Below are 11,366 nucleotides of genomic sequence, written 5' to 3'. Positions count from 1 at the left end.
ATTCAATAATTGTGAATGCAAAAATGCCAAAAAATCTGACATTTTTGCTATTCTAAAGTCTGAAATCCACATCCATCACAAACCTTTTTTTTGTTCTGGTCACAGATTCTTAATTAAATCTAGGTCTAGCCTTAGGGCGATTCTAACACATGGTCATGCTTTGATCTTAACCATTCTATTGTAGTTCTGGCAGTATATTTAGGTAGTTATTCTTGTGTTTTCCAGCTTCTAAAAGCTTTTCTTCCAGGGTTCCCCTTCATGTAGCTCCATATCTTCCCGTCAGCTCTGACCAGCTTTCCTGTAGTTGCTTAAGAAAAGTATTTCCACAGCATGATTCTGCTGCCACCATGTTTAACCATGGGGTGATGTGCAATGTTTTCAACATCTGTTTAGAGTCGTTTGGCCTGATCTAACCAGAACCCCTTCAAAATGTCTGCTGTGTCCCCCAAACGGCTTGTGGCAAACGCAGGATATTCTTTCAGCAAAGGCTTTCTTCCTGTCACTTCCTGTTTTGGGGTGCATGACTAATAGTTTTCATATCAGTAGTATTTTCCTACAGTTGTGTATCTGTTCAGTTCTTCTAAAGTTACTGCTTCCCTTTTGGCTGCTTCTCTGATTATTGGTCTCCTTTCCTGGCCAGTCAGTTTTGACCAGAGATGGAGATAGAAAAGCTTGGACTATTGTTTTCTAAACTGACCTCACTTTAAGATACTTCTCACCATATTCCCCCAATGAGTCTGGTGTGTTTCCTCTGAGGCCTTCCCTGAACAACTGGGTTTACACTAAGATTCAATTACATAAATATGGAATATTTTTATTTATTTAATGAATGACATCGGAAGGCACTTGTTTGCATTAGATGCTATTTAAAAGTGCCAGGGCTAAACAATACATAATATACTTTTCTGCATTTTATTTCTAAGAAACTCTTCAATTCATGTGTCTTTTTTTTCTTCCACTGCTCAACTATGTAATGCTACGTGTTGCTATGTCACCCACTATCCTAAAAGAAATAAAAAATAAAAATTGTGGTTACATGACAAAATGCACAAATATTCAAAGGGCATGACTCATTTCAAATAGTAATCAGTGTAATCCCACTGCAACACACAGCTTTGAATATATTAGTAAAAATTGTGAATTAAGAAAAACAACTAATTCATTGAAATTTAGAATAATTATATTTTTGACACAAACATTAAAGGCTACACAAAATACAAATTCTAAAATATTTAACTTTATTCTGCCTTTTTAAAAGTGCTGACCAAGTTACAGTATATAAGAAACAGAATTGTTGGCACAGTGTACGATAAAGGACAAGTTTAACAAAGTATTTCAGAAAGAAAATGCCGATCCTAATCAACCTCAGCCGTCTGCAGTAAAACATGATTCTTGCTTCTTGTAACATGAAAATTTAGTTAATTGTTGCTGATATATGCTTCAAAACACACATTTCACAGACTTTTGTGGAATACATGAACAGTATTCACTGTTCTTTAAAAAGCATTTGCAGCTAGTGAGGTACAGATAATATTCCAACAAGTATTTTTCAAGAAGGAAAATAATTAAACAAAGAAAAACAGTGAATAGTAATTTTGCAATTGTAACAAAGTTCCAAGAGGACACAATACAATACTCAGAATCACAACATAAATAAATATATATCTATCAAATGGTTGTTATTTTGTGCTGTTCCCAAAACTGGAATATAGCTGTGTCATTTAAGTTATTTTTGTTAGACCTCAGATGGATAAAATCTGCACTTTATCCTTTGTGATGCAAAATAGATTAACAGTTGGTGTGGCATAATTTTCAAAGCATAAAATAACAGAATGTTTAATTGTCTTGGTCTTTTGGTCCAAGATTATGCAAACATATCTAAGAACATTCTGAAAATTCTTGTCTTAGCACAGTTAAATATGCTCAATTCCTGCCTGCAATTGAAAGCACATGTCATATAACCATTTGCTGTACAAAGCAAACTCATTTTTATGAAAAGATTAGTGCTAATCTTATGTCTTAACACTGAAAGAAAACATACCTTTATTTTATTTAACAGATCAATAAAGAGAAAAACTTGGATAACTGGTCACCTGATTACGGCGCCCGTTGCATTTCATCTAACTTAAAGTAAATATTGAATTTTCTTGTTATTCTAATGGTGCACCCTGTGGATGTAAAACCTTTACGTCCCATAAAAACGGTAGATTTTTGTGACATAAAAAAACAGAAGGTGAAAAATCATTTGAAAACTTTGATTAATGTTAATTCAATAAATGTACGGTAGAAAAAGTTGCAACAAACTAGTTGCCTAAGTGTGGATCCACTCCTGTTGATTCAATTTTAGCATTCAGCCTTCTTCGGTAGGATATAGACAACATCCCACAGCTTGGCAAGAGTTGCCCACTCTACCTGGCAAAATTTCCCCAAATCTCACAGATTGTAAGGACAAGGTTGTGTTGTACGCAGCCTTCTTCAAGCTGAACCCAAATGTTTCTCTGCCAAACTAGTGTCTGGCTACGACATCCAAAAACGTACATTTATTTTCTCTCGAAGGCTGACGTTTGTTGATTTGGATGCATACTTAGACTCTCAGTGACGCTGAATCACTTTAAATCGTCTTGTTACTGAAAAGTGCTATAAATAAACTTGCGTTGCTCCCACTATTTTCAACGTCTTAGCTGACACTGAAGGGTTTTGGGTCAAAACTAAATGGTATTTGGAATTTCTTTCATCTTCGCAAAAAGTGTAGCTCCACATGTTACAAGTAACTCCTTTCCATTCCTTTGGTGATGTTGCTGTTTTTGCTGTATCCAAGCGTAGGCTTTAAAAAATTGTGGCCAAAGGATCCAGTGTGCCTGCATCAAACCATAAAAGGTTTTTGGGAGGAAAGGGATTCTTTTAGCCCTTCTTCCTGCTCCAAACACAGAAAACACAGGAGGCTGATGTACTAACCAGAGTTTCCACCAACTTCTTCAGTGTTACTGTCTGGCTCTTGCCAGCCTCCCTCATCAGTTTCACTCTTGGACATTCGTCAATCATTTAAAAATATCCAATCTGAATGATGTCACTGCCGTTTCATATTGTATCACGCTATTGATGACTGTATTTGCTAATGTGTATAAAATGTTGTTGTTTTTTAAATCTTCTCCTGACTGATACCTTTGTACCATAAAAATGTTTTTGATCTTTGTTAACCCTTTCTTCACCATCTATGGAATTAGCTAAAGGATGCAAGTAAAAAAAAAAAAAAAAAAAACAGAAACAAGAAAATCCAATCGACAGCTTTATGTTCGGTTAATCAGATTCTTTAAAACTGATGGCAGGTTTGTGTTCCCAAGAAGACGGAGTGCTGGAGTCAAAAGGTGGTTCATCATATTAACCTGGTCGTCCCAGCTTACATTTCTCCCTCTAACAGGTTTGCTGTTTTTTTTCAGTTGATCAATACAGGATGAATCTCACAATAAGGGTATACATTTTTTAAATTATTCGTCTTGTTGCCATTTTTATTTGCCTTACAAATAACCTGGCATTTTAACTGGAATGTGTAGATGTTTCAGAGCCACTGTACGTTTCTAAACTGATATGCTGTTCAGCTCACTTTTATCCTTTTTTGCAATGGCATGATGTAAACTTCCTTAGCTAAGTTGGACATTGGCAAGGGGTTGAGTAGTGGTGTCAGAAAGTCATTTTGTGAATTTTCATGTGAGCAATACATCTGCCTGGGACTAAAAACAATCAGCATTATCTCATTACCTTCAGTGGTTCAGGTGAAGGAGAAAAGGAGTTTTTCTTTTTTTTTTTTAGGCTTCATACACATCAGGTATGTTTCTGAACTTCTTCAGACTTACTCTACCAGAACAAACCTTAGATCCTCTGAACAATTCATATTATTCAGAGGATCTAAGGTTCAATTCATATTTCGTGTCTCCTGATCCTCTCATGGTCTCAGCAGCTAAAAGCTAAAACATGTGTTTCACATGTAAAGACAGAAATGGTTTCTGAAGCTACGTACTCCACCTGGTGCCTTTAGTATTTCAAAGATTTTAAGCACATTTTTTTTTTTTTTACCATTAATGACTTTTTTTAGCCATTAATTTAATTTTATTCCTCTAATGTAGCCTTGTTTCACCTGACCTGAGAGCATGTGTTATTTCTGTAATCGTGTTTCACTTACCTAAAAGAGATAATGAGAGTTATCTCTTTGAATATAGGAGGTTTTGATTGCCCCATTTGTGCAGAGACCAGTGAACTATATCACAGTTTTTTTTCAGGTTTTGCCAATCACTCAGTTGCAGTTTTATACAGTGTAATAGCATATATATGTACATAAAGGCCCGTGGAGTGTTAGCCATTATCATAAATGTAACCATTCATTGCTAAGGAAAAATTAGAAGCAGCTGGAAAACTTTTTTTTCTTCACAATCTATTAATATAGTGGGGAAACTAAGACAATAGAAACAGAACCATTGGCCCAGTGGCTCATTTTGGTCTTGCTCTAGAAACGAGCAGGTTTAGTTTATCTGATGAACCGCCCTCTTAGTCACTGGTGTAAACAATGATCGAGGGTATTCCTGCATGCGTTGCGTTGTTTTTGCTAAACCCTGTTCTACTCACGGATTCATCCGGCACATTGTGGACCTCTCCTCAGAAAGAGTAACACAAAAGATCTTTTGTGGGAGAAAAATTAGAGCGCAGTCCAACAAGTCTGTTTGTCCTTAAGCATGAACATATCATACAACTTAAAATCCAATTCATTTAATAACGGAGTGGAGGAATACTCTGGCCAGTGTTTGCTTTTTCCACCCAAGTGAGCCACAGATTGCTCTCTTGTCACAGACAAACAGATTTCTTTTTTACACAGCGGAGAGGTCAAAGCGGTTGGCCGAGTTGGTGCTTTTGTCCCACGTGTTCATCTTAGTGGGAGATACACCCTCCTTGTTTCCATTCATCTGTTTCAGGAGAAGGGGAAAAGGAACGTTAGAGCTTTTAAAAGCAAAGCATTTAGCAACACAAATATTAATGATGGCACTCACAATATCAGAGTTGAATGGTTTCACATTGATGTTTCTTATAGAGCTGCTGGTGAGAGACCAAACCTTGGTTTTGTGCTTGAACGCAGCTCTTACCTGCAGATAGAAGCAGAACCATAAAAGCCAGGAATTAAAAAGTTTCAGAAAAACCTTCTGTCACACCTGAATGTTTCAGATTATCCAACAATTTTTAAAACATACAATAACCTGAGAAAATACAAATAGCTGTTTTTTAAATGTGGATTTAATTAATTAATGGAAAATACGCTCCTATGTGAAAAAGTAAAAGACAATTTCCCCTAAACTTTATAACTGGTTGTGTCACCTTTGGTGGCAATACAATTCTTGATAGTTTTTTTTTTTAAATCATTTAAATCAACACTTTTTAGATTTACTCACATTATCTTTGTCTTATTTTGAAACTAGTTTGATAATATGACGTGTTTAAATGTAAAAAAAGCAAAAACAGAAATAACCCCACATTTTATATATAGTTACATGCAAAATTGTTCACATCTCTTAAACTATGTTTCACAAGTTGTCACAAAATATTCTACTAACATGTATTTGTATTCAACCCTCCTTTTGCAACTAACTGTTGCTGTGAAGATGCAATTTTTTTTAGCCATGTTTCTACCTGCTTTGCACATCTACATCCATTTGTGAATATTCCCACATTCTTTATTGCAAAATACGCCAAACTCAGTCAGACTCTTTTCAAGCCTTGCAACAGATTCAGGATGTTGGATTTTGGCTTGGACTCGGACTCGGCCATTCTAGCAAACGAATATGCTTTGGTCTAAAGAATTTCATCTGTGGAAACTGGATGTACGTTTAGTGTAGAAGACGCTGAATTCAAATGGAGACCATACTTTTGTCAGGGTCCCCAGGGGTTTGATTACTTAATGTTAGGTTCCTGGGGGATCCTGCTTTACGCTCCAGCTGCTAAGCCCAGCCTTTTATATCCAACCCCAGCAGCTCAGCCCGGCGTCTTGCTCTCTGACTCTGTGGCTCTGTGCGGCTTCCCCACTCCTATTACCAAAATCTTGTATTGCGTTCCTGCCAGGCTGCAGCTGCTTAATGGGCTCGACACACGGGAAGCGACAAACGGCAGCAACTAATGGCTTTTATCGCCACCATGGTGAAGACCCAACACACGGGATGCAACAGCGACAGGAGCGTTTCAAGTCGCGCTGTTGGATCACTTGTTTGTCTACGTGTACGAGCTTAAAATTCCACACGCATGGAGTTCGCCGGTCGATTTGCTGGAGAAGGGCACGCAATTGTCGCCTCATCGCACAAGTATTAATAAAGAGAGAGCGACGTCAAGCCCTTCAGCCCTGCGGCATGGACGCCGCCTGGAACTTCTGGAGTAGAATCATGGACGTTCACATCATCAGCTAGTCAGGAGTCGTCCACAGTCACTGCTTCCACCTCCTGACTTGAGCCATCAGAGCCAATCTGTGCATTCAACTTCAACATCCTCAGCTTTGCCAACATTTTCACCCTCGATTCAGTTCTCCTCCTTCTTCTCATCTACACTTCAGTCTCAGTCGTCATCTTCCTCCTCCTCATCCTCTTAACTTGCACCAACTGAACTCTCGTTCTTATCTATCTGGCATCATGTCCAGCTTCCTGTGTCCAGCGATGAGAAGAGCCAGACTTTTTCCCCTGGGTTCCTGACTGACTTCTTGCTGGAGATCTTGGGTTGTTCCAGGCCTCTTGAACACCACAGAGGCGCTACATTTCCAGAACACTAACTGGGTTCCAGTCTTCAGTGGTCCTGCCTCACACAAAGACGGCCTGTCTTTAGCTTAGCTATGAGTTGTTGTTTTCCTGTTAGGTTCTGCTCTCTTCCTGTCCCTGTCAGATCATTCCTCTCTCTCTCTCTCTCTCCTGCATAATTACCTCTACACTTTTCACCCGCGTTAATGGCACCACCCGTCTTCCCTTCTGTCTGCTCCCCTTTTTATTCAGTCAGTTCAGTCACACTCATTGTCAGGTCCTCTGTTATGCTACATCTAAACCTTGTCAAGGTCCTTGGTCTGTGCCTGGTCCTTGTCCTCACCTACTTGGCCTGTAAGTTAGATACTTCTAGATGTAATAAATTATCATCACTACAAGTTGCGGCTTTCCAGCTCTTGTCTGCATTTCGGTCCTGATTTAAACATTACAAACCTGACAGCTTCTCACTTTTCCAATTTTTGATTTTTGTTTTTTAGAATTTCCTCTTCTTTCAATCTAACAATGGTCTAACACAGAAAATCTAAATAAAATACATGTTTGCAGTTGTTACGTGACAAGATGCGAAAGAGTTCAAAGGGTGCAAATACTTTTGCAAGGCAGCGTTAATATAATACACATGTCTAGTGTTTTATCCCATACCTCAGAGTTAAGAAGACAGTGGAACAAGAAGACAAAGAACCCCTAAAGAATAGAAAACATCACATAAAAATTTAATTAGAATAGTGCGAAGCCATTAGTCTAGAAATATATGAAAGCGGAAAACTTACTTGTAATGAGTTACACACAGCAAAAATATATAAAAACACAGTAGTGTGTGTGTTGAAAGCAAGAACTCCAAAGATCCAGGAAATGCCGAGTATGGGCAGGAGCACCGCTACCGCTTTGACTGTGAGCCTTGAAGCAAATCAGAAGATTAACCTGATTACAGCTTTTCACAAAATAAATATGTTGCGAAACTCAGAGATTTCAATCACACAAACAAACTCACTTGACCGCATTAGCATCTACGTGAACCTTGTAATTCTCCCCGCTGATTCTTGATATGATTCTCGTCACAGATATCAGAATGCCTATGTTGACCTGGGGATAAAAATGTAAAAATTTTTTAATAAAATACACTGGGAGTTTAGCAAAACATGTAAAAAAAAACAACAACAACAACGTATTTTTTAATAAGTTCCTCACCACAATGACAAAAAGAGCAGGTGCCACAAAGGCCCAAATGGCTCCCGTCTCCAGTGACAGCCAGCAGCTGCAATGTCGGGGAAAAGTTACAATGCATTCCCTCACCAGTAAAAAGTCTGAACCGTTTTAATGTGAAAGCTGGTGTGACCTAAACCTTTTTACATAACATTAAACTGTTACTGTTACTGTTGTTCCCGCTTTCTTTCACAGGTGATGTCATTCTTATGCAACGGCTTTGATGGAGCGAAACCAATTAAAGTCCCCGCAGTCCCACATGTGGACGCCGTACTTACTTGTCTCCGTAACTGCCAAGGGCCGATGTTACAGACACAACACAGATCAGCAGCGGAGAACCTGGCACAGAAGAAAAGAAACAAAACTTTCACTAATGTACCATTAGGCATGACTGGATTTAAGTGAAACAGTATGGTAGGAATAGTCTGGTAGGTCTTGGTGGCCACATTTACATCAATCGTAGATCTATTAAAGTTGCGGTAGTGGAAAGTGACAGCAGATAATATACCACACAATGGCAGTTCATTTAAAGTAATGTTTAGTTTATGTTAATAGCACTTAGAAAAATGAGAAAACAAGCAAATTAATCAAAGAAATATCCAACAAATGTCAAAATGGTGTAAATGTAGTACCTTATTCATACCCCGAATTATCCTTTTATAATCCATGTAGCAAATCAAAGATTATCTAGTTCTGTTTTCTTTTTGTAAGTTGATAAGAGATCAATATTAACTTGTGATCTGCCTTTGAGTTGAAATATAACATGACTCAGAAGGGTATTTTTTATGGCCACTGACCTCTGGTTCCCAGAACTAAATTATATGGAAAACATTTAGTGTGGGTGATAATGAACAGAGCATAGGAGAGGATCTGGGAATCTGTGCAGTCTAAAAAGATTAGGTGAAGACTAATGCTCCCCTCTCTATTTTCCCACTAAATAATATTACTAGAATTAAAGTTTTGAGTAAAACGATAGAGTGGGATCATGCTGCAATAAAAACGAATGTATTTTAAGTATTTTATACTGGTACTGGTAGTATGGCATGCACTGTATTTTTGGAGAAAACTGTATTCCCTTCTGTCGAGGCTTTAGGGCATTGAATACTTATTCTAATCATATAAAACATAATAACACGTATCTGTTTAAAAGTTTAATGCAAACCCTGTTGCATGTTTTAGAGAAGAAATGCACTTTTTTCAACAGCTTCTTCCTCGCTGCAGCATTTAAATCCAGGACAAAAAAACAAAACAAAAAAAAACTAATCCCCACCGCAACAGCTTTACATAATAACTTCTATCATAGCAATCTTTCACTGTAATTTAATTAAAATGTTATTTTAGAAATACCATTTTCCAATAATACACCCCAAAACTGACATGCGTGTTAAGTCTAAACAGATGTAACAATGTCCCTATTCAAGGGGGACTGTGTGGCTTTCCAGCCAGTGACATAGCCATGGCAGGAAAAATGAAGTAAACAGAAAGAAGCATAAATCGAAGCTTTCTCAAAGCATGGAGTGTTTAGATCTTGTGTGCTGTTACAATAATATATATCTCATTTATAAAACAGCAAAACCACAACATCACTTTGATATTATAGAACATGAGTCTGCAGCCTTTACAATCCAAAGGGTCATTTTTGACCTCAGTCCAGCTGAATAAAACCCATTTAGAGCTGTGAATGCTCTATGGACCTTTAAAAAACATTAGCTTATAAATTTTGATAAATATCTACAACATAATACATGTTGTCGTTAAATAAGCACAATTTTAATTCTTTTTAAGGTTTTAAAATAAAGAAAACCTTATACTTTTGGAAATAGTATATGGGTATATTGCCTTTTATGGGAGGTTGATATTTGTGGGAAATTATGTTAAAAGTAGCACAAAGTTCTTAACCTATTGGGAAGAAAAATAGATCTAAAGACATATTTCTGGTATTTCTAGTGTCATTCTGTTGAGGAAATTCAATGCAATTAGTCCATAAAAAATAGAAAGACTGTTAAAACCTGCATTTGTTATTAAATCTTTATTTGAAAATCTCAGTCACACCCTTGATATGGGTTCTGCTTTCTTTATGCTTTGAGTCCACCAGAGGTTTTTAATCACTTTAAGTGCTCGAAATCTGTGAAACCTCATCCCAGCAGGACTGCTTCGTGTCAGTCAGTGCTGAGGCTAGTTTCCACAACGGTATGATTTGTTAATTTTCCTAGAAAATAATCCGTTCTTTTTTTGACTCAGTGAAAGATGTCCAGCAATCTGTGCAAAAAAGAAACCAGCCACGAGGGAGGTATTGAGAGACAAAGTCAAAAAGATTTATTTTAATTGTCATCAGCGGATTTATTTTATGTATTTTTTTTAAATCAGCGTATTTCTTTTGTTTCCATTACAGCTTTACTTCTGGCTGCCAAGGAAAGTCTCATAATTATAAATTGCAGATAGTCTTTAGACAAAATGACAATCTGCTCAGGTCAGTATGAAAAGTAAGAGGTTCAACATGTAAAAAGGAATTAAACATACAGACAGTCAGGAGTCAAAGACAACAGTTTTATACCACAAATGTCCTTTGCTGTTTGCAGATTTAAAGTTTATTTAAGAACCCCAGGGCTTTACCTGTTCTTAACTCAACAGATTTAGCTGAAACCATTGGCTAAATGAGATGACTTAATTTCTTTTACACTTAAGTAAGAGCTAGTTAAATAAAATGCAGTTAAAAACCAAAGTCAGTCAACCAGTGTGGAAAGAAAACCTTAATAATGAAAAAAGAGACCTACCCCATCCAATGCCGTAGTAGTAAAAGTGTTTGCTTCCTTCAGAGCCAAACACCTTCACCACCATGCTGTAGAGATGTAGACCCTCCACCAGCATCCAGGCAAACGCGCTCAGAAAGAAGAAGTGAAGCAGGATGGCCATGACCTTACAGGGCAGCTGGCAAATGGGACAAAGTCAGAGCTTTAATGTCAAGAGCCTCCTCTAATTTACCAAACTGATGGCAATGTTGAATAATTCAAAAGTCATCTATGTTCAAATTCCTCAGGTTTTGTAAAATGAAAAGTTGCAAAATATTTTACATTAACATTTTAGCAGGATCTCAATAATAATAATAATACAAACTTTGTATGGCCATCATAACAATAACTCTAGTTTCAACGTCACTTAAGGTATTAAAAGTTTTTTTTATGAAGTTTAGAACTTGCTTTCTGCACTTTTTAAGTCAGCATAAGTTTGGAAAGAATAAAACAGAGTATGGAAAACACATATTTTTGTTTTCCAGGTGCCTTTTGTGTTCTAATTTTTAGAACATAAAAACCTGACTTCCTAAAACTGTATTCTTAGTAGTTTAGTTGCACGTTTCTAGTCTCGTAAAAGAGTTTGTTGAATTAAGTA

At 37.1% G+C, this 11,366-nt stretch overlaps 1 protein-coding gene across 2 annotated transcripts in view; it reads right to left on the bottom strand.

Moving 5' to 3' along the window:
• Positions 1-1,215: 1,215 nt before the first annotated feature.
• adgrd1 (adhesion G protein-coupled receptor D1) overlaps positions 1,216-11,366 on the bottom strand; it is a 46,702-nt gene continuing 36,551 nt past the window's right edge. For both annotated transcript variants that reach the window (XM_036144550.1, XM_036144551.1), the window contains 8 exons: positions 10,754-10,907; positions 8,258-8,318; positions 7,965-8,031; positions 7,768-7,859; positions 7,547-7,673; positions 7,419-7,460; positions 5,037-5,129; positions 1,216-4,952 (listed from right to left, as the gene is read on the bottom strand). In XM_036144550.1, coding sequence (XP_036000443.1) covers positions 4,857-4,952; positions 5,037-5,129; positions 7,419-7,460; positions 7,547-7,673; positions 7,768-7,859; positions 7,965-8,031; positions 8,258-8,318; positions 10,754-10,907 — 732 coding nt within the window. In that variant the 3' untranslated portion in view covers positions 1,216-4,856. The remainder of the gene's footprint in view (positions 4,953-5,036; positions 5,130-7,418; positions 7,461-7,546; positions 7,674-7,767; positions 7,860-7,964; positions 8,032-8,257; positions 8,319-10,753; positions 10,908-11,366) is intronic.

This window comes from Fundulus heteroclitus, chromosome 12, assembly GCF_011125445.2.
Source record: "Fundulus heteroclitus isolate FHET01 chromosome 12, MU-UCD_Fhet_4.1, whole genome shotgun sequence".
Classification (NCBI taxonomy): domain Eukaryota; kingdom Metazoa; phylum Chordata; class Actinopteri; order Cyprinodontiformes; family Fundulidae; genus Fundulus; species Fundulus heteroclitus.
This window is presented reverse-complemented; position numbering and strand designations above follow the sequence as displayed.